Consider the following 24,072-nt stretch of genomic DNA (forward strand, 5'->3'; position numbering starts at 1 on the left):
AGTGTTTCTAGAAGTTTTTCATAAGAAATAATGTGATTAAACTGATGTTTTTCAAATGTATTTACTGGCATAGTGTTCATTGGTATCTGAGGAGTTACAGATTCTCCTTATCCTTGTTATCATAGGTTAAAGCTGAACTGCCCATAACATTTTTATGGGCAGTTCAGAGGGCAAAATGTGGCATAAACCTTGTCAAGGTTCATTGCTTAATTCCAGCTTTAGTGCTAGAAATATATACTGCCAGCATGTTAAGACTCTCCTGATCAAATGATGGGTCCGTATGACTAATTAAAGTTGAGGCTGGTAATATGGAAATGGCTACAGCTGTGCCTAAGCTGAGAACATATTTGCAGACTTTTGAAATCCTAACCAAAGAGTTGGCAGCACACATACATTTTCTTTTGTAGATTTCAGTCATATGCTTATTGAATTTATTTATAAAGCAGACTAAACCACAAAATCAGACATGTCCATATTTTTGGCATATCAAAGAGCAAGCTTGATAAAAGGGTTTCAGTTTGTCAGAGGCTCAGCTGTGATGGGTCAGATGAATCCTGAACAGCTTCACATAAGATCAAGCACATAAAGTGTAACTTTGCCTTGTTTTGCACATCGTGTGTGTGTGTGTGTGTGTGTGTGTGTGTGTGTGTGTGTGTGTGTGTGTGTGTGTAAAAGAGAGTCCTTTAGAGAGTCCTATTTCATGATGTCATGCTGACAGCTGAAAAGTTAGGCAGCATCTACAACATATGCTGAACAGAGTTTCATATTCTGGACAAAAATGTGAAGTTTGACTGGTTGTGGACTTTTGGAATCAGATCAAACTCAAATGGCTGAGTTCCTCACATGCCATCCATTCAATTACAGTGAAGCACGCTCCCATTTACAGTACAGCTGAACTTTTTTCTTCGTCTCTGCTAGTCTGAGCGCGAACGATTCTCTGCGTTCTGAATTAGCCTTGTGATAGACAGGTGACCTCTCCAGGGTGCAGCCCTCCTCTTGGCCTGTGACAGCCGGGATAGTATTCAGGCGATCCACGTGACCCTGAATTGGATGAGTGGTTAACCCTTTAAGACCTACCATAGAACCAAGTCCGCCAGCGCTTATATTATATTTTTACATGCTGTAGTGCCATTTTTGGGAGCATTTCAAGTTGCTATACATCAATACAACCATTATAGCCCAAATGTTAATAATATGTATGCATTAAGTAAATAGTAATTACATAAATTGCAAGAAAGTGCAATAAACTACAAAAAAATTGAAAATCGTTTTTGTTTTTTTAACATATATTTCTAGTTAGAGAAATTTAAGAGGCTTATCCCTCAAAACTGTAAATACAAAAAAGTTGCACAAAATAGTTTCCCACCACAGGAAATTTATTTTGAGTGTCTTCATAGTTTTATTTTTGAAATACACCAATTTTTATATACTGCAGGAAAAACGAAAATAAATATTATAGTGCAAATTTGCAAAAAAGCAGCATATGCATCAAAATAAACTATTTCCAGCAGTGCAATATGAGTCCTAAGCATCCCAGAAACGACACAGAAAGTCATAAAGTCAAACATAACTTTTAAAAACACCAGTATAGGCTCATGAGGCCCTGATGGTAAAAACTACATTTCCGCGAAAATGACGTCACTTCCGCTTTCGGGCAGGACATGGCGGACATGCGATAGTTCACGCTGATGGACGTAGGAAGTGTTACAAACAGCTGATCGGATCGGCAAAGCGTGTTTCTGGAATATTATGTTTGTGTTCCTGCAAGTGCTTTTTATGCAGTTTTTGCAAAGCTATATGTGGAAGGAAACCGTGACCGAGGACAAGCTGATGGCATAAGATGTAAGTACAACTCCTCCGGTTTCATATGCAAAAAAAATGATGCGCTAGCTTACGTGGTTGCAGTTCTACAAGGATTTAAAAGTAGTTGCGCAAAACGGAGCGTGCCCGCTCTGACCGGTTTTAAAGAGTTAAGAAAACGGATGGATGGACTATCTCCTAGTGTGACAAATAGGTCAAGTCATTGTATGCTCTTTGAATTACACATTGTATGAAATGTTTTACATTAATAAACCCTTTCTCTTTTGTCCTGTTATGTAGAGAACAAGACAGTTTATTGTTTTAAGCACACTGCATGAAATGCCAGTGCATGAGTCTAAAAACACCACAGTTTATTCTTATAATGTTAAGATACACTGTTTCCAACTTGACACCTCTGCTCATTATCTCCATGTCCTACCTCCCACACCTTTATCGTTGTTTTTGTTGCTATATTGAACTGCGTTTGAGAGCTGAACTTGTTTTTGGTGCATCTCTCAGAAAGAGTCCAGTGGATGACACTTTTAGATATTTAAATACAGTTAGGTAAAAAGACAGTACAGCCTCTGTCATTTTACATATTATGATATAATACAACCACAATTCCAAAAAAGAGTCGCAAATAAAAACAGAATGCAATGATTTGAAAAGGAACTGGCAGCAATTTCCCATCTAATTTCCTTTGGAAACAGTAAGTGTGTACATAGACAGAACGAGGATGGATAGGTGGATGATGTGTTTGTATTTTTAAAAAATGATGGTGGTTCTTTATTTATCTGATTTGTTTGTTCTAATAGACAATTTATATTTCATCCTTTGCAGGGAATGAGTGACAATAAGATTGAAAATATCATCAGAAGCTCAAAGAATCCAACGAAAACAAAAAGCATACCTCATCTAGTGATCATGTCCAGATCAAAGCTGTGATTAAGGGTATAAGTGAGCTGCAGGATTTAGTTAGTCTTCAATTTGAGCAGCAAAAACAGCCATTTTCGAGAACACTAGTTTATTAAATATGCTGTGGCGAAAACAATACTGCTATTAGTAAGGCTCTCTCACCTGCCGAAGAACAAAAGCTGCCACGTCAGTGGACTCCCAGTAGGAGGCGTGAAAAAGGTGAGGCAGAGCCACTGTTGGAAACGCAGTCAGCACATCAGGGCAGTACAGAGCATAGTCCAGCCTCTTGGAGCCCCACCAACTACTGGAAACTGAAACATAAACACACATCCTCATACTTAGATGGGGGATCTGAGGTCACTTTAAAAGCTGTGAAAGCTCATCAACTTGAATTAATCTCCAGAAGACAAATGAAAGACGACGGCGTGGCCTTTCTGTCTCTTTGTTTTCCTCCCACTCACTGTTAGCGATGGTGTTTCCAAGTTGGCCCATGGAGCAAATCGACATTTCACTTTCCACACTGGTCACACTGGCTCTACGCCCCCCCTCTTCTCCTCCTCCTCCTCCTTCAGTGTCGGTCTCAGAGGACTGCTGCGAAGTCGGCCCTCCGTGAGTTTGCTCACCTTCCAAAAACACATTTGGATGACTTTGGATACTGTCTGCTATAGAGGGAGGGGGGTAAGTGAAAATACAAGAACAAATGGAGAGGGAAGAAGAAAGGAAATGCTTTGATTACAACAATTGACTGGTCTGAATCTTTAAATCAATGCTGCTATTTGCCTAATAAGCCAGGTTCTTGCTGTGTATTGACTTGCTTTGCATTTTATAAAGCAAAACAAAGACAAGCACTATGTATAAGTGTGATAACAGATGAAAAGCTTCTTCCACACTCTGTGGGTTTGAATCAATTTATTAGACTGTATTTGGCATTAGCTTTGGGAGCCAGAAAGCATCTTGCTGTTGGTTCCTGCAGACAAGTAGAATAATTTATCAGGTTGGGTTCCTCGTTTCCCCCAGCAAGACTCTACACTGCATTTTCCTATTTGTTCTGTCTTAATACTGAAGATCCCAGAGACCTCGTTTCACTAGACATCCCAAACATAACAGTTTTCTCTCACAGACCCTAAAAGAAAAAGCATCATATGGTTATTAATTCAGACAGCAGAGAGGCAAAGGCCTATCAGCTCTGTTCATTAGCACATTTATCTTAACAGCTATAAAAGATTCAGGACAGAAGGAGATTGACGCTGAATGTAACAGAGCTTCTACCTGAGAATATTCTCTGACAAGCTGAACAACAGCAGCAAAAGAAAAACAGCGAAAGGCTCATCTCTTTGTTTGAGAATGCTCCCTTGATGTTTTCTGCTCTGACCTATACTATAAAACTTTTTTATCTCTTGAGAGTACTGATTATCCCATTAGCGAAGCCATTTTTTATGAAAGTAGAATGGCAACTACAAACCCACCATTACTTTTCTATCTCTCTTTCTCTCCTGAGAACAAATGCTAATCAGAACACATCGTGTCTGGGCTGGTCTTTGATCGGCGCTTCGGATACAGCATACCCTTCACAGTTTCTTCTGTCAGTTTACTTCTACTTGTGCCAAACGTAAACATTAACATTACAGATAAACATCTGTGGACATTGTGGATGCCTGCCTCTATTCAGTATCTGCAAATGGCTGTGATGTGTCAAAGTCATTATCCAGAATTTTCAGGTTGTTTCACAGCTTGTTATTCTCACGTTAACCCTTTCGCTGCTGTTCGAATGGCTATAAATATGCCAGCAGATGAAGTCCCATGTTGCCTGTTTGGTTTGAGAAGGATGAGCAACTGCAGCAGAATACAGATTAACTGCGGTTCTCAGAAACATGGGGGAGAATCAGCGGTGGTTAACAAATCCCCGCAGTCGAGGCAAAGAATAGTCCACATTCGGTCTGTTAGGAAGATGAAGATGATGAAGAAATCTGACACATACTCTGTACTTATCAGTGCCGGGCATCTGATTGCCAAATTTTCTGTGTCACAGGTCTGTGTTATGCGAATATATGTGGGAAGAAAAGACATTTTTAGATGAGAAGGGAAAAATGTAACTGTTCAGTATTTTAGGGGTGTTTTAAATGAAGTCTACCAGATTAAAATATAACTTCAATGCTGTGTTACATAAACACATTTGTGTGGTGATGAGCATGTGGGGTCCTGCATTTGTTTGAACATGCAGTCTTTTAACAGATAACTACTCAAATCTTTGCAGTTCACATTACTGGACATTGTTTTTACTTATGGCAATCTTTTTTTTTTTTAAGGATATGTACTGGGGATGACACAACGATTCAAAAACAGGATTGTTATCTAACACCCGATTCTATCTAGGACCACAACGAGTGGGATTTAATCTTTAGTTTGCTGTGGAGAGCAATCTTTCATTATCGGTCCCCAACTCAGTAAAAACTGCAAAACAAAAACGGCTAAATGTCACATTCCTAGGGTTCTGTTCTTTTGTTCTAGTGCTTGAGTTTCATTGTTATTCCAGTTTTTGTATTTTGATTGCTGCTTCGAGTTCTTTTTCAGTATCGCTCTTTGTTTTCGAGTCCCAGCTTTTGTTTATCATTTATATAGGTTTTATTCCCGTCTTCAGTTCATCTTATTCTAACTAGAGTTTCATTTTTTATCGATTTATGTTGTTATTTTATGGTAGAGCCTATGAAGTTAAATGAATTGCAAAATGTGAGCGCTTGTAGAATAAATGTGAGAACCTGTAGGGAAAAAAACACATATTTACCTTCATACCTGTCCTCCTACACTGTGTTGTTTGCACTTTCAGTTTTTTTGTCATTTCTTGGCCCTTGTTTTGTCAGAGTACATATACTGTGCTATCTTCACGTTAGCTCGTTCACTCACAGTATTGTTGTGTTTCCTCATTTCTGTGAGAGTTGTTTGTTTCCCCAAACACAACTCATTGTTATTAGAATCTGTGTCTGATTTTAAGTTGACGCCCTCCCATTGATTGTCTGATTATCCTCATCTGTCTCTCATCACCCAGCTATGTCCATCCCCCTGATTAGCTCTCTCATGTCTCCCTTCAGTCTTGAGCATCTAAGTGCTTTCCCAGTGTGGTGCTCGTTTGTTTCCCTGGAGTTGTAGATTTTTTTAAACTTTGTGTTAAATATACAACATTCACCCAGTAACACAGTTCTTTTCCTATGCCTAGCACTTTATATCTCCTTGCCCAAGGATACGTTGGCATGCCGACTGGAGCACTAACCCTTTAGTAGATAACAAATTAGTATATAACCTGCTCTACCTGCAGCTAGAGCTACTCCACAGACTTTTGCACCATTACGACTTCTGTTTCCAGCCCATTAAAATTCTGTTTTTTTTACTTCATGACTGAGCATTAGGCCTTGGAAATATCCAATATCTACCCATACTGTACATGTCCACGGCTCACTCTACTCGCCGTGTGGAAATATTAAAGGAGGATCCAGTCGCAGGCACTCATGAAGGTGAGGTGGTTTATTGAACACAAAATAAAAATAGACAAACGGCAAACGGAACAGAAGGCTATCTAAACTGAGAAAGCTAGTGAACACAAACCAGGACCTGAACATGAAGGAGGATGAGCAGCGGAGAATGACGACGGACAGCAGGGAGAACACACAAAAGGAGCACGGTGGATACACAGACGGACCAGCAACTACAAAGACAGAAGACGCGACTTAAATGCACACAGAGAAACACAGGGAGACTACACACAGGTGGGGGACACAGCTGGGAGTAATCAACGAGACGAGACAAGCGGTAAAACTGAACACACTCCCATGAGACGCAGACCTTCACAATAAAACAGGAACAAGAAACCATCACACAAAGACGCAGACTCGACACTGAGAGACAGACAGAAAATGACACATGGAACTTGAACTAAACCTGCAAAAAACATGAGAACACAAAACCTACGAACGACTCCCTAAACGAGAATAACTGAAACATAGATTCGTAATCATCATAAGAAAAGAATCCAAAATGCAAAAACACACCAAAACATGACAACTAAAAATACTGGGTCAAACTGACCCAGAACCGTGACAGTACAGGAGTAGGACTCCATATGAATTCTCCTCAGCACACCAAAGGATTTTCTGTCAGTGACCTGGTGCTAATCACAAGAGGCCAAGATCTAAACAGTAATCAGACAGTTGGTTTAAATCTATTATTTGAGGGGCATAAATTTTGTTTAAATGAAATGTTCCAAAGCTGTACATCAATATCACACAAAAACCCATACACCTTGTGTTTTATAGTGGTAGTGCTCTATTTTCACTTCAATAATTTGAAAGAAAAAAATTCCTTCCTGTACTTCCTGTCGCTACTTTATCACTCATACAGACACAGTTGTATTTAAACTGAGGACATCACATTGATTCAAGTTTCACTGCAGTACTCCTGCTGTAAACCCAATCAAACCTAATCATTTTCAAACTTAAACATCACTGTAAAATGTTATGGGGGGGGGGGGGGGGGGGGGGGGGGGGATCTTGTGAAGCTTTACCTCCACTGTCCCCATAACAAAAGTGTTCAAAGTAAGCACGCACAAATGCAGATACACTCAACATCCTGCTTTCATTAATGAGACCTGCCCTAAGCCTCTCAGAGGAACCTTCCTCTCTTTCAGTCTATCGAACAATTGCACAGCCCTATCTTTCTTTCACAGCACAATGAGCAAAGAGAGGCAGAAAAGGAGGGGGCGGCACTGACTCTGGCGTCATTTTCTGAAACATGCGCATTCACCAAACCACCAAAGATGCGTGCTGAGGAAGAAGAGGGTCATAAAAATCTGCTAGAGCTGCCAGGAAAAATGGAGATGGAAGGGGACATACATTTTCCAGCTTTTCTTCCCCACCTGCTTATATGCATGTCTGTGTGTGCCTAAGTTAAAGCAATAAGAGCAAACAGAGGTTTGATTAAATTACCAGTATTTACATAGAAGGAATTTTCAATAAGTGTGAAGAATGACTGGTAAAAGAAAGGATGAACAGATGACTTTGCAAGTGAGGGAGGATGATCCTTAGAAAGTCGTTGTCACAAAAAGACATGAAAAGGGACTTTCAACCCACTCAGCCACTGCAGCGCTCTCAGCCTCCATACTGAACATCTGATTAACAAATACATTTATGGTGAGCTAAAATATACTGCCGTCAACCTTTTACATTAAAACGCCATTAGCCGTGCCATTAATACTGATAAGGATTATTATAATTCCTTTTGCATTTGCTGTTTGGATGATCATATTTCCCATTGGGCTGTTGCTGGAAATCAATAACAAGAGGGCCCATTCTCTGTATATTAGCAGCATTCATCATAATAAAAGCTCTACTGTTGGCGGGTGTAGATGTCAAAGTCATACCCACAGGAGCCTGATTTGATTGGCTCTCCATGCCTTTATAACAACTAATTACCATATTACAGAGCAGGAAATGGGTAATGTGAGCGCCGCTGTAACTTCTGTGCGCCTGTACCTGTCTATGGTTTTTGATTTAACACACATCGCAATTTGAGAGCTTCCAAGTCTGATCAAAAGAACAGGGATGCAGACCTCTAATTAAAACCCACTGTAGCTGCAAGCCGGTGCTGTCTGTGTGCTTTTTACACTTCATCACCTTTATCAGCACTTCTGGCTCTAAGAGGCGTCAAGCATCTCCATTTGTGACCAGCTGGATGCAATTACATTTTTTTTAAAGAAAAGGAAAAAAAGATCTCAGGGGTTCAAGCATGTGTCAGATATTCCCTTTACATAGGTCTCATTGAAGAATCAGCCATGAGTCCATGTTTAAACAACAAATGATTCAATGATCTAATGACTGCTTCAATGACTGCTCCAGGATTAGATACAGTAGTTTAGCTAATTAGATTCATTTCAAACAAAGAATAACCCTACATGGTTCTGTGTTAAGCATTCCCCATTGACACTCGGAGGTTTCTGTTACATAACTGAACCCTCCTTACAGGAAATGAAAAAAATAACCAAATTTCTCACTAATTACTTGGATAGCAATAAGTGCTCAGAGAAATCTGCTCACTATTCAAAAAATGCTTTAGCATGCAGTAGAGTGATATGGGAAACATTATTCTTATATGTAACATATAGTAACTAAAGTGCTAAAAATTTGCTTATTTGTGGTGTTTCTGTCATGGTCCTAGGTCAGTGACCCAGTGTTTTGGATTTTGCATTGTTAGTTTTTATTCTTAGTCTTTGGTTTCATCTTGCTTCATGCATATTAGGATTTGATTTCTGTTTGGTGTTTCTATCTCTTAGGTTTCGGTTCCTGTGCTCAGTGCTCCCTCTGTTTAGTGTCTGGTCGGTGTCTCTGTACCTGCCCTGGTCCCACCTTTCCTGTCTAGTTGTCCCTGTCCTTATGTTCCTGATGTATCAGTATCACGAGTCTGTGTCTGTAAGTTCTGTCTATGTGTTTCCTGTTTTAATTTGAAGGTCCGTGTCTCAGGTTAGTGTATTCTGTCTTGCTTCCCTTGTCTCATCTTGGCCAATTAGATTCGGGTGTGTCTCCCTCCTGTGCGCCACTTCCTTGTTACCGAGTGTGTGTATTTAGTGTCCATGTCTGCTCCTACTTGTCGTCGCGTCGTACCCTCACCAAGCGGTGTGTTCTGTCTCCCTTGCCTTAGCTTACGTTTGTGTCTCTCGGTTTAGTTCAGTTTGTGTCCAGCAATAAAGCTGTTAAAGCTCACATCTGCCCTTTTTGAGTCTGTATTTGGGTCCTCCATCCCTGCCTGCATGCATACAGCCATGACAGTTTCTAATAGCTTATTCCTGTTTTTAATGAAATACAACAATGCTGAAGTCTTTGTTTATTTATTTTTTGTTGCCTGACATGCAACTTCTCACAGGAAAGGACCCACAGAGAGGACAGCTGCATTGAAGTTCCAGCCTTCAATCAACAGGCTGTAGCCAAAAGAAGCAAAGGTAATTGGAGAGTATGTATGCTGGGTGAGTAATGAGCTAACTGTACAGCGGTGCAGCAGAACAATCTTCAAAAACATAAAGCAATTTTTTAAAAAGGAATCTCAAAATTAAAACAGGAAATAACAGAAACAGAAACCCAAAACTATGACAGGCAGGGCAGCCAATTTTTGACTGCCATCTCATATGTGCAACAAGACTGGTGTGAGTCACACTTGTTGATTTTTATTTTAGTGTAATGAGCATTTCGTCAAATATTTGTCAAAAATCATAAACAAACATGTACATCATCTCTGTTTGTGCACAAAATTATTTTTTGTTCACTCGTGTCCCAGCTTTTCTAAAGGGGAAACAAGTGTGACACAGAAACTGATAAAATTACATGCATGTCTGGTTCTAAATAAACAGTTTCTGCTCTTCTCTTTCTCAGTAGTATACCACTTTAGGGTTTCTAATAAAAAAGGATAGTTGAAAGCAAAATGGAAATTAATTTTCCCCATAACTGAGTAGACACGACTGACAAATCTGCTCTTAGTTCAGCATATTTCTAAAGCTTGCACTTCAATAGCAGGGTATACAATTTTCTAAAGTCTCACACCAACCCACAAAGCCTTATCTTCATATCTCTTCCCGTAGGCTGTTAAAACAAGCGATCAGTCCTTGTCCTACTTTCTCTCAGTAATGTAGGTGGATGGAGAGAAAGGGGAACCAGACGATGCATCATAACTGCTGTTGAGAGAGAAGCTTTATGTCCCAAGAGTGGGCTAAAACATGCACCAAATAAATCAGGGACTCATTATGGAGTCCCTACAACCAAGAATCCCAGAGAGATTACAGCAGTGCTGTGCCAGATCTAACAGCTGACTACCTCACATACTGTGACTGATCCTCAGAGAGAAGTGTAAAGCCAATGGTACTCCACCACAAGAAGATAAAGTATAATTACTTGAACCACAGGCTTTAGGGGGCAATTTCGGTTCTGCCTCTATAGGACAAAAACACACAGATGGGATCAAGGCTCTCTGTATCCTGTATAAATGTAAATGGGAGAACTCACACTGCTAAGTCACTTAGTCTCTCGGTAGGCAGTCTACACCTGTAATCCAGTCAGAGTAACAGAATTCAAACCAGATTTCATAAAATTAGAAATGAGAAAATGGATTAAGCAATGAAATATTCAGGAGCAGCAGTCCTCCCATATCAGCAAATTGATTTCCAGGCTTAAATCACTCGGCCTACCTATGAGCACCGAACGTCCATCTCCAAGAGGGTAGCGTTGGTAGCGTGGCACAGCAAAGGGTGGCAACTTGTGGAAGAGAGGCTGCAGTAGCGGCTCCAGTCTAGAAGCTGAAGGATCCGAGGGGTAAAACAGGTTGAAAATCTGAGAGCAGGCTGGACGAAGCTGGCTCACTGAGGGTCAGAAAACACAAATGACAAGCATGACCATAAGAAATGATTTCAACCTGAGTCAAGCGAGCCCTTTGGATAAGTGGAGTGATAAAAGCAAAGTGAAAATCAGTTTACCCTAACCCAGTGTAAACTTTGTTACAACATTTTCATAGAAAAACAACATATTGATTGTATTAAATTTAAAACTACAGTACTTAAATACATGTTTTGCATTGTTTCTCCTTCTTACCTTGAACAGCGGGCAGCACAGTGCGTCTCATGGCCAACACTAGGCCCAGCGGGCAGCCCAGCAGGAAGCAGTCCGATACCTCAAAGTCAAATCTGCCTGGGTTCAACACCAGACTAGTACTACTGCCGCCACGCACCTCTGTGCCCTCCTTCATCAAACTGGAAGTTTAAAAAAAACAGACATAATATACATCATTCATACAGGCAACTCTCATTTAACATAATTCAGTACAAGACAAAAATTAGAGTTCTGACATCTAGGATTTGAATATGCAGAAACTGGGGAGCGAGGAGTAAACATCCCCCCAGCACTTAATGCTAAATGCTCGGTTGGTGGACGGGGTTGAAACAGCAAACAGTGATGGAGCAGCACTGACATCTCAGAGGGGGAGTTGGGAAATTTATAGCTTGAATGGGCCGTCAAATTGGGAGGGAGCGTTTGTTATACCACTCGAAAACAGAAAGACATGTTACATGTGAATGATGTAGTGCAGCCCAATTTGTCTGCCTGATTTAGCTCCATCAACACCACCAAGCTTTTTTTCCCCTACTAACTGGTTCCATGGTCTAAGAGTCCAAAGGTGTGCAGTGTATGCCCTTCTCTCACCTGTAGTTTTTCCATTTCCCTCTCTTTCCTCTGTCTTTCTGCACATGCTTCCATTTATAGGTGTTTGTTTCTGATCTCTGGCTACTTGCCCGAATAACCAAACATGCTCAGTGCTTATTCTCATACAGAAAATAAATAAGAAAAATGTTAGTCAAAGTACACACTTGTATTTTATATAGAGGACTTATAAGACTCAGGTATTTTATATTTCTATATTTTTTTTCTCATAAAACATATTGTTCACTGTATCCACACATTTAATTCTGATGCAAGAGAAAAATATTAAAGAGGACACTTTTACAAGTGCTTACAAGCCTTTAATCCCCTTAAAAAATGCAGAAAAAACATATTTACTATGACATGTTTCTATTTATGTGTAGGGGGGTTTCTCGCCCTTCCTCAGATGCAGGGCAGATGGTCCCCCTTTCCAAAGCCTGAGGCTCCTTCCTATTAAAAGAGAGTTTACTGCCTACTGTCAGCAAATGTCCCGCTCAAAGGGAATTGTCGTATCTAAATTAATATAAGGTCTCCGCCTCAATACGTAAAGTGCCCTGAGATGACTTTTCCTGTTATTTGGTTCCAAAATAAACTGAACTAAATTAAATCACCATGCTATCTTCACGCTCACATGCACTAATTCACAAGCTCTTCTTTGGCAAAAAATGTTACTGAATTAAGATAGTGCTCATGATTCACAGTAGCTAAATGGAAAATGTGAAAATGTTACGGAAATGATTAAGTCCATCGCTGGTGTGTACATAACATTCAAACGAACGCTTCACCCTCTTAACACAGATTAAGGTGCATTCATCACTTTTAACATCTCTGCTTTCCATGAAAAATATGAGCAAGTAGGAAATTAATACAAAAAGATCATTTTGATACAGATTCTGGCATGTGTGTGCAGGATTCAGCTAACATGATGACAAAAGCTGGCAGTGTAGCAGCGTTACATGTGCAATAAGACAACATTTTAAACGAAAGTAGAGGTAATCCAAAATCTCTTATGGTGAACAGTTGGAGCAGAATGTTGGAGCAGTTGACTTGTGATCCTTTTTCTTTGTCCATATTTAAATGTAGGCTTGCATGTTTTAACATTCTGGGGTTGTTGCAAGCCCTGGGCCTAAATGACTCAGCCAGAGCAGCTTTTCACCCGGTCTTCACAGTCTGCATCACACTGACAGTTGTTTGAACAGCCGAGTTGGTCTCAGACAGAACCCACTGCTGCTGAATGACGAGATCCATTTGCTTACCAGCAAGCCAACATTTCCCATCAAGTCCTACACAAAGAGGACGGATTAGCCAACAGTCTCCAGCCATCCTTAAAAGCCAAATCAATAGTGCTTTGATTGCTTTCTGATTCTATTTTTAGCTTTTGTCTTCACGCACACACACACACACACACACACACACACACACAATTGACTTCATTCACAAACAATACACACAAATCTGTATTTAAAATGTGCAGAAGAACAACTCACATATGAGTCATGGATTCATTAATAGTTTTTTTTTTACCTGAATTTGCAAATATAAATTCGAACTGCCTTGCAAACATCTGGACACAAAGCATGCCCGTCTAAAATGTAAATGCATCACTCAGCTAAATGAACTCTATATTACTGGATATCCTAAAAATCTGTAAAATAATTAATGGTATTAAAAAACTAATTAATAGCCATACTTGCTGGATATCATGACTTCCATTCAAATTGTTTGCCATGTGCAGTGAGTTTTATTGCTTTTATTCTTCCTCCCCTCACCAGCAACCTGAGCCTGGTTCTGCTGGAGGTTTCTTCCCGTTAAAAGGGAGTTTTTCCTTTCCACTGTCGCCGAAGTGCTTGTTGATAGGGGGTCATATGATTGTTGGGTTTTTGTCTGTATGTATTATCGTAAGGTCGGCCTTACAATATAAAGCGCCTTGAGGCGATTGTTGTTGTGATTTGGTGCTGTATAAATAAAACTGAATTGAATTGAATCCATGTTACAACTCTTTGCAAACGTAAGAGATGGAGTGTGGCAGTTTGCAAAGAGATTTCAATGATCAGTGGGCCTAAAGATGAAACGTGCAAATTCATTGAAACGTTTTGTGCAAATTTCTAACATTTCTGCACACACATTAGTGAACTACACCACATCCACATCTTCACTTTGTCTTTGTTTGAAAGAAAATTCATTGCTACAGAAAAGAATTCCTGAAAATTAAAAGAAAGCACTCTTGTTTGTGTGTGATTCATTGAGAATTGTTTACACAGCAGAGGTACCCTTGGGATTTGGATGACTAAAACACTGAATATATATTGTTTAAATACATTTTCATGTTAAATTTATTTCTGCTGTCCATAAGATGCTGGAGTGTGCTATAGCTCAATAAGTGTTATTTGGCCCTGTTTTTGTAGGAAGTGAAACATTGTTCTTGTTGTTTAGTGGCTGTCCCATCCTTTTTTTTTATTTCTCATTGAAGTCGACATTATTGTCAGTATACAAGACAAATCTCACACACATCCCATTTGTGGTGGTGTTTTTGTGTGAATGGTTGACATTTTATGAGACCTAATGAGTAATGAACGCATGCTGTGTCATTACTGTACTAAACAGATCTGACACTGATGCCTTCACATCAAGCTAAAGCACCTCTGATTCTGTGATGGGCTAGCCAGCCATTCTCCAAGCAATCTTCACATAATCTCATCTTTTTCTGAGTAGTTTGAATAAATAAGATTTACACATGTTAACAATGTGTTTTGGTGCTTTTTTTGTTGGAAATTGTGTCTGTCTACATATCATTGAAACTGATCCAAACAAACAGAGACATCTATGGTAAAATAAATGGTAAGCATAGCACACCCTCCTGGGTTTCCACGTGAGAAATGTCGTGATCATTTGTGCATTATCTCAAGGGCAATTTTTAGTCAGGAATATTGCAAACTACAGGGTGAGAGACATCAAAAAGGCAATTCTCAATTGAGGAATAATATCCATGCAAGAGGAGATTTAATAAGCCCTCATGGTGACTGTAGGGAAAAAAAAGGCAGACCCAGGCGAGGAGCTTAATCAGGAGTGTCGAAGCAAAAAGTGAGAAGGGCCATTGATGTGAACTATGTGGCATAACTGTGAATTGATGAGATCCTATTTTCAGTGTGTCTGCTTAATGGTGTAAGCCTGGTAGAGCATGTAATATGCAATGGGAACACTGGTTGCTTGAACTAAGTCAACATGGCAGTCGTTCCCCTTTCAGGCCCCAGTCATATTCACCCGCAGTTCTCAGTCTCCATCACAAACTGGCTGGCAGAGGTACAAACGGGCTATTTATAGTCCAGCAGACTATAGACAGGTAGAGAGGATGTGCAGTCAAGCTGTAAATATTGATACAGAGCAGGGACACAGGGCAAAGTATTTCAGACAAACCTGGAAGAGGGCCAGCACACAACATCTCGTTCATCATATAAAGCTGTAATGTAACATTGCTGATCAACAATGGCTGCTCAGCAGATACAGATGTTGAACAATGAATAAAATCATCTTTTATGGTGTATTATTTTTAATATCACAGTATTGATGAATGTTATGAAAATAAATAAAGAAAACTAGGGATTAAATTGCTAATTTATTGAAAAAATGATGCAAAAGAAAACAGCAAGTCAAAAAGGGCCTGTCCATTTTCAACATTACCTACAATCTAATACTAATAGATACTATCTTAAAAACACACTTGGTTTCACTTTATTAAAGACACTTAATTTCTTTAGTTGTGGGTTAAGTTCTTTTATCCTGTTTCACCTGGAGAAAAAGCTGTGCTGGCCAGTGGATGAGGTGTCTCCATCATAAGAGTCGCTCTGTTTACGGCTGAGTGGTGGGCCGCTCTGGCCTTCGTTGGGAGCAGAGATGTCAATGTTGCTTTTGCTCAGCCTCTTGCTAGAGCTCAAACCCGAGCTGGACTCCCCCAGCAGGCCCGAGTTATCCTGAGAAAAACATGCAACCTACTATAAGACCTCAAGTCACGACAGTGGTCACACCCCAGAAATTACACATAACATGATGGGACTTGATCTGTTTTCCCAGGTGAACAGTTAAATGGAGGAGGAGAAAACTGTCTGCAAGAGTGAGTCTATTAGATGTGAGGGGATCTTAATGGAAAAATAGGGCTGAGAGGAGGGAGGGAGTACAAGGCTGGGATCATGCAAGGCGTAGAACAGGGAAATAACAAGCTGCTTCAGGATGTCAGTTCAGCACAAATGTCATGATGAATATGTTACATGCACACTGCAGGAACTCTAGTCCTCAGGAATATTCAGATCCCCTTGAAATCCAGCATGGAGTATAAATGTTGACCCAAATGTATGACGAAAGCCCAGGAAAACACAGGTATGTCATTTGGATGTTTATTATCATACATGTCCAGAAAGTGTTTTGTTTCATTAGACGGTAATAGTCTTTCCTGTGCATCATCAGTGTCTGTGTCCCTACCTTCAGGCTCTCAGTGCTATTGTTCCTGCTGCTGTTGTTGGGGCTGCCAGGCCTCTGGTGGTTGCTGAAGCACAAAGCGTCAAAGCACAGAACACCACCCACACAGTCGCCCATCAGGCAAACCTGCACAGAAAATATATGATATAGAGACCCACTACATGAGATTCACTCAGTGATAGTAGAACTGGAGCAATGAATTTAGAAAACAACATATGTTACTGGAACTAGAGGGCATGACGCTGACTTTGTCTTAGTTTCTTATTGTATGCAAACAGAATATTGTAGGTACCACAGAATAACTGCCACAGTATGCCATTAGTAAAAGTTAGTATGCGAGGAATTTTAGTGTTTTGTAATTATGTAGTACATTTATCAGTGGACAGCAATAATAAATGTTGTTATGATAATAATAGCAGGTAAAAGCTAATAAAATAAAAATTTAAAAAAGTTGCTGTACAGCATTATTCTGCAGCTGTTTCACTTCTGTGAGCAACTCCTCAATTTCCCTTGGGTATTGCATTGCCCAAATATTTTTTATGGAGAAAACCTTTACAAGAAAAGCATTCTCAAAGATACAGTTTATGCAATAATTAGAGGCCCATCCAAGTTATAATTCTCACTCAGGTATGTTGGGAATTTGGACAACTAGAATGTCTCCAGTTACATTAGTTTGTTTCAGTTCTGCTAGTCTTTCATTTCCTGCTTTACTTTCTTGCATAGTTGTCTCTGGTTAGTTGCATCTTTTTTTGAGTTCACAACCTCACTTGCCTCACTGTCTAGATTAAGCTTGGCTGACTCTCATCGCCCTCCTGTTTCCTGTTCCCTGATTACCTCATATGTACATGAGGTAATCAGGGAAAAGCGCTATACAAATACAGGCCATTTACATGTAGGCTTATCCTCCTCCATTATTATCTTAGGGTTTGTTTGCATCTCTCTGTATTATTTTTTTTAATTCAGTTTCTGTTAGTCTGCCTTTGGTCTTGTATTTTAGGATCCGTCGGCCAATAAATAGGTTTTTGCTAATCGGGCTGCCATGAAGTCCTTTTGTCAGCAAATTGGTTAGTTTATGTACTCCCAGTCAAAAATCTGGACACACTTTGAATTTGTTTTTGTTTTGTTTTTTTGTGTGAGTTTAGGTAATACGTCTTTTTTTCTTGTCAATTAACCAGTATTTAGGCAATTCTGTGACTACAAAAGTAGCATCTGGCTCAGCACCAAGCAGTAATACTTGTCACACAAATATCCTTGCACTTTCCTTCTGTATCACTGAATGCATCAGTTTTACCAATGCTTGTTTTCAGTGTCTTTTGGAGTTCAAGACATTGCAATTAGTCTGCAGAATTAAACTGCACACATCAAGTCATGTTTATATTTGCATCAGTCTAATGATGTTAAAAATATGCAGTGTTGGAACTTGGTAATTACAACAATAGTAATTACTAGGAGAGAAAATACTGAGAAAGGATGCCGGGCAGTTTTAGACATAAAGCAGGAGTAGAATAAATTATGAGCTTAAACACAACATCAACAACATCCTGCAGCATACAGTATTGACTAGGGATGGGTATCGTTTAGGTTTTATCCGATACCGGTGCCAAACCGGTACTTTTGAAACGGTGCCGGTGCTTAAACGGCGCTCAAACCGGTGCTTAAAGAATGGAGAACACAAAATTGGTCCAAAAACCTCTCATGTTTAGCTGTTTTTTTTGTAAAAAGATAACAATGTTAGCCTTTTCTGCAGCTATGGGGCATATATGGTATCACTCTTGGCTGGAAGCAGTGCTTAAACAATGGAAAAAACATAAACTTTGTCCAAAAACCTCTCATGTTTAGCTGTTTTCCACTTTTTCTTTGGTCATTTTAGCCTTTTTGGCCAGGGTGAAGGGAGTATCTGCCATCAAACAAGAAGACAGCCGCATGTAACTATGACAGTGTTTGCTAGTTCACCTTACATGCATTAATGTAATAACGTGGTTAGCCTACTCAACGTAAATTACACATGAACAACATGAAGCTACTCACGCAGAGAAGAACGGCTGCTGCTGCCATCATCATTTCTGCTACACTAGCAGGGCTCCGGGTCCGATAACAGGCACCACACCCGCAGTAGATGTGCACGGTGTGAGGTCTCGCAGCAAGCTATCAAATACGGCTTTAAAAAAAAAGCGCTATGCGTCGCCAGGTGTTTCATCGGATTCGAGGTGTTACCTCCTTTGACAGTGTCACAGTATCAGCTTAAAGCACTTGTTGCAGGCTGCTGAGTTTGCATATTTTGCTGTGAAGTACAGCCAGACTTTTGACTGCTTCGCCTTGGGCATTTTTAATCTGTAGCTCATTCTCTAAAAGAACTTACGTACCTGGCCCCGCCTACTATCCTCGGAAACGTAAAATGATTGGCTAGAATCTAAAGTGTATCACAGCTCAGGAAAAAAAAGCACCGAAATAAAGCACCGAAATGTGCGCTGCTTTTCGGTCTGGTTACTACCGTTTATGTCAGAACCGGTGCCATCATGGCACTGGACACCGGTACCCATCCCTAGTATTGACACACACACACAAATCAAAGATTAACAGGCATTGACATCACTATCTTTATCATAATGGTCCTTGCACTGTTTTGAGGATACTGACTGTTAATGTAGATGGCATTGACCATTAGCTACATGTATTTACTATTTGTCATGCACCATGAAGTCCTGAGCATTTTCAATTTTTTATCATATAGTGCTTGAAGAACTGAATTGTAACTACATTTAAAATAGTTCACATATTTGACATTTAAGGGCCCAAATCCAGTGTGTGAATTCAGGTCCACTGTGAACAGCGTTCTCACAGATTATTTCCCCATTATGAGATGCAGCCCATGACTAAGAGACTTGTAAGCTGTTATGTATAACTAAAAGAGGAAAATGTGGTCCAATAAACATTCAAGATCTGGTGCTCTCTGAGGGTCTGAGCGGCCACAGTTTCCACACATTAGAAAGCCCACTCAAAAGCAATCTTTGCTCCATTGACTTCCATTAAAGGGCCTAAAGCCCATTACTAAATGATGAGAGACAAGAGAGTAGCAGTTCCCCTCGCCTCTCAACGCTTTTCTAAATAGAATAAGGTACTACAGACCTGACCGCTGAACCCTTGACCGTCTTCTGACTGCAGGAAACTGCGATAGACTTGGTTGGCCCGGTCAATGACGGTCGCCACAGCATCCTGGTAGCGTGGAGAGACAATGGCGAGGAGGGGAAGGGCAGCAAGAGGCAGGTGGTCTACGCTGCTGGACACACAGCTCTCATCATAGCTGTAGGGGTTGAGACTGGAAGGGGTGATGGTAGGAGGACAGGAAGGAAGAATTTAAAGAGGAATAGATGGATGAAGAGCAAGAAGGAAGATTTCATTATTATTTCATACCTTAAAAGGTTTTTTTACCACTTTGTAAAACACCAGCATAATGGATTTTTTTTAATGTAGAGAACCCCTTTTTTTGCTGAGGTTTTGATGTTTGGGGGAGGCCTGAAAAAAAATCAAGACTGATGAAGTCTTTTGGAGCTCAGTGACCTGTCTTCTATTTGTCACTGTTTGTTTCTGCTTCATGACGGGCCTCAAGGACAGCCTAGCTGATTTTTGACAGCTTAAACACAACTTAGTTTTGTCTTATCTGGACTATAGATATAGGAGAGGGTATACGAATAATTTATATACACTGTAGGGATGAAGATGCTTCTTATAGCAGCCGTGTTTATCTCCTTGTCATGTAAGAATAAATGAACAAAAAAGATTAAAAAACAAAGAAGTTAACGATGTCTAAAATCAAAGCATCATCAAGAAAAGTTCCTCCAGTGTTATGTGATTATTCCACATCCATTCATGGCACACGATATCTGAATTTAGCCCAGGTTTTTCCACAAAGCTTGTGTAGGCATAAATGCATTTGTGTGTGGTTATGTGTTTGTGTAGGCAGGCAAGGTGAGAGGTAGAAGAATGTGATCTCTAGAAATAAAAATTATGTAAACAAACAGCTACAGCAATGAGAGCAGAGTGTGCATTTTTACTGAGCGTGCGTGTGTGTGTGTGCGTGCGTGCACACACAGATCAGACGGAACACTTTTTGTGACAGCGTGGGGAAACAGTAAAAGATGGCATTGCCCTGCACTGTCTCCTTGAGCTGCACTTCTGCCACCATCCATCAGCTGCTCTGATTACAGAAAGAACCACCAATGCCACACCAAGGCTGAAATTCTATCAGCAACCACTGATACTTCACAGAAGTTTAAGTTGTGTTTTTTTTTTTCTTTTTAAGTTTTCATTACATTTTTGACAACAGTTTTTGGGTGCATGCAATTGCTCTACTGAGATACAGGTATCAATTATAATGTTATCACTGTTTAATCCAGCCACTACAGATTTTCGGTCCTGTAAATCGGTAAACAGTTTTTTACAAGCTTTGACACACATTTGTGATATATTTAGCTTTACGCTCCCATGATGTCTGCATATTTTATTAGGCAGATTCTTACACCAGATGTCCTTCTACAACCATGCCCAGTTTCAAACCAGCGATCTTTCACGTGTTAACAGTTACACTAGCTTACTTAACTATTTTATTTAAGATTTAGATAGAGAAATTTAGCTCTTTGAAACTCAGCTTGAAACTCATACACTGAATTTATAAGATAAATGCTTAATTTAACATTGGTTTGCGTTATTGTGCAGTTTTTGGACAATTAATCCAAAATGAACACACATAGTATCGGTATTATGGACTGAATGGGTGAATTCTGATGTACAGTTCAAACTGTACATCAGGATGTTGAAATATTATTTAAGTGATGTTAAACATGGCATGGTTTCTGGCGCCAGACAGGCTCGACAGAGTATTTCAGAAACTGATGATGGACTGGGATTTTCCTGCACAACCATCTCCAGGGTTTAAAGAGATCCAAAAAAGAGAAAATACTTAGTAATTGGCAGGGAAAAAAAATACCTTTTTGATGCCAGAGGTCAGAGGAGACTGGCCACACTGCTTTGAGCTAATGGGACAGAAACAGTAACTCACATAACCACTACAACAAAGGTATGTCCATGTTCTGGAAGCTTCTTCTAGCGGGATAATGCACCATGATAAATAAAAAAAAAACTCTAATAATATCAAACTGCTTCCTTGAATATGATATATATATGATCTGTTAATTGTTCTTAAATGACCTTCATAGTAAACCGATCTCAATCCACCCATCTACCTGTGGGATGTGCAGCTGACAAATCTGCAGCATCATGTCAATATGGACCAAAATCCCTGAGGACTATTTCCAGTACCTCATTGAATCTGTCACAAAGACTTACAGCAGATCTGAAGACAAAAGGAAGTATAGTCCAGTACTAGGAAGCTGTTCCTAATAAAGTGTTGGGTGCGTGTATCTGCAGCAAGAGCAATCCATGTGAGTCCTGGGCTTCCAGCAACACAGCATTCAGCTGTCAGCCAGTCACATATACAGTGGATAAAGCCACCTCCACAATTCTCATTGTCACATCAAGCACACTTATTCAGCTTGATTTTAAAAAAAGAAACTGTCGGTAAATTGGTTTGCTTGTTGCAAAAATCCCTTCATTCTCTGCTTATAAAGCCGCATAAACAATGCGCACAACACAAGAGTTTCACAAGAAAAACCACAGATGTGCCCCTGATTGGTGTTGAAATACCCCCTATTGAGCCCTTTCTCCTTATTTGGCAAGTCAAGTTCACATTAAGTCATTTTAAGTTCACATTAAATATCGAGTAGGCACAGCTGAGAAAAAAAAAGAGGAATATGAGAGGAACAAAAATACAATCTTAAAGCCATTTGCCACAAGGTGTCACACAAACAATGACTTCAGAATCACCTCTGTGATGGATAGGGGGAATTATGTGTTGCAAACTAAGAATATTTCAATCAAATAAAACCAGTGTATTTGTATATGTAGCGTAAACCAGATTTGAACCGTGAACTTCTCTTAGCTTAACTCCTACTCCTCCTAGCTACATGACAAAATATGCATACAGCTTTTATTGTTATTGAGAACTCTGGCGTGCTCTTATTTAGATGCACAAGGTAAACAAATTAAAAATTCAATGCATTTTGATAAAAATGGAAGTTCTTGTTTTTCATGAAAAGTTGAAAACATCTAATCGGCAGAGTAGAAGATGAAACCAGAAAAGAAATGCATCTTCCTGCCTGATATTCAGCAACTGACCAGAGTTGCCACACCCATTGAAATGTCTGCAAATTATGACTGCTAACAGTTCACACGATCTACGAGTAAAGTCAGATACAGTGAAAACCAACTGCCTGCAAGTGAGGCGTCCCTTACATTTGCCTTTGTAACAGCTTTGCTCACAATATAATTGCCATGTTTGAACTTATATATATTATAACTCAAAGAAGAGTAGTTTGTCAGATTTTAAAGAGTTCCACAAAACACTATACATCTTCCAAATTCATGCCCAACAACAATATTGCTGAGTAGATGTACAGAAAAATGTGACAGCGCTGTGTGAAGGAAAGTGACTGGAGTTGTCAGGGGTTTTCTTTCTTACAATTTACAAGTTATAGAACTAAATCAGTGCTTGTGTGTTTTACCTGTTATGTTTCCAGAGGTTTTGCTAATAGCACTTTTCCACTCTGATGTGTAACTGACAGCAGATCTTCGAAGACTATTCACCCTGCAGTGTATGAACTCTGCTCTTGGGGCAGCTTTCTGACAGTGATTCAACACCTCAAGCTGCTTTCATGCAGATTGTAAAAAAAAGAGAGAGAGAAAAGAGAGAGAACGATAGAGGGGAGAAAAAGAACAAAATCCTTTGTAATGTATTCGCTGTTGCTGGAATGGTGTAGCCATCTGCATAACAACAGTGTCACTCCCTCTACAGAGGCTGCTGTGAAATATTCAGTTCAGGCAACTGCAGCACAGAAATGTCAGGATATTACTCAGGAGCAAGGCTTGTTGTCCAAAAAAAGAAGAAGTAGAAGAAGAACTAAAAATAAACATTAGGTCACCTCATAAATTGAATCAACATAAATTTTTTATCCACTGCTTGTGTATTGAGCTTTGGAGCTGAGAGAAAAGAATTCCCAACATCCCAGCTAAGTACCACTGTGGGTTTGGTCCAAGCCTTGTGGGGTCCTGATCTTATTAAAGTCTGGTTAACAGATGTTCCTCTCATACACTCACAAAACACACTTGCTTTTGGAGAAATGCAAAAAAAACCCCTGCGATTAATATTCCAAACACAACTCTACCTCTGAAGAGGTTTCACAAGTCACACGACAGGAACAGAGGTTTTACACCTGCTGCACTGCTCCACAAATGTCAGGTGAGACACTCATTATTTGTGTTGTATAATTACTTGATTATGCAAGCGCTTGTTAGTATTAATACCATGGAACAGCCACCGTTTTACATTAGAAAGAGTGCACAAATAGGATTTGTTTGTATGCGCATGAACCAGACTCTTCTCTATTTTATAAAAACATCCTTGAAGGCTGCAGGTTATTCTCTGCACAACATCCATTATTCTAATTCATGTCAAGCAATTACTACAATCTTTTTTAAGACAAACATGTGCTTTGAAACAGGGTTTCGCTATCAGACCATCTAAATCCGATCTGTATTTATTGGCTCTATCATGAAA

General features: G+C 39.8%; 1 protein-coding gene across 6 annotated transcripts in view; it reads right to left on the reverse strand.

Annotated features, from left to right (window-relative positions):
- The window catches only part of pitpnm3 (PITPNM family member 3), a 110,523-nt gene that overhangs the window by 15,333 nt on the left and 71,118 nt on the right, over positions 1 to 24,072 (reverse strand). For 5 of the 6 annotated variants that reach the window (XR_014868756.1, XR_014868754.1, XR_014868753.1 and 2 more), the window contains exons 6-12: positions 19,530 to 19,719; positions 16,407 to 16,529; positions 15,720 to 15,901; positions 11,331 to 11,488; positions 10,931 to 11,101; positions 3,177 to 3,377; positions 2,878 to 3,026 (exon numbers count right to left, since the gene is read on the reverse strand). Coding sequence is in view for 1 of the 6 variants with exons in the window: in XM_085131005.1 (XP_084987131.1) it covers positions 2,878 to 3,026; positions 3,177 to 3,377; positions 10,931 to 11,101; positions 11,331 to 11,488; positions 15,720 to 15,901; positions 16,407 to 16,529; positions 19,530 to 19,719 (1,174 nt within the window). In the remaining 5 variants the exon portion in view is untranslated. The remainder of the gene's footprint in view (positions 1 to 2,877; positions 3,027 to 3,176; positions 3,378 to 10,930; positions 11,102 to 11,330; positions 11,489 to 15,719; positions 15,902 to 16,406; positions 16,530 to 19,529; positions 19,720 to 24,072) is intronic. The other variant, XR_014868757.1, reaches the window with a different exon arrangement.

Source organism: Neolamprologus multifasciatus, chromosome 14, assembly GCF_963576455.1.
Source record: "Neolamprologus multifasciatus chromosome 14, fNeoMul1.2, whole genome shotgun sequence".
Classification (NCBI taxonomy): domain Eukaryota; kingdom Metazoa; phylum Chordata; class Actinopteri; order Cichliformes; family Cichlidae; genus Neolamprologus; species Neolamprologus multifasciatus.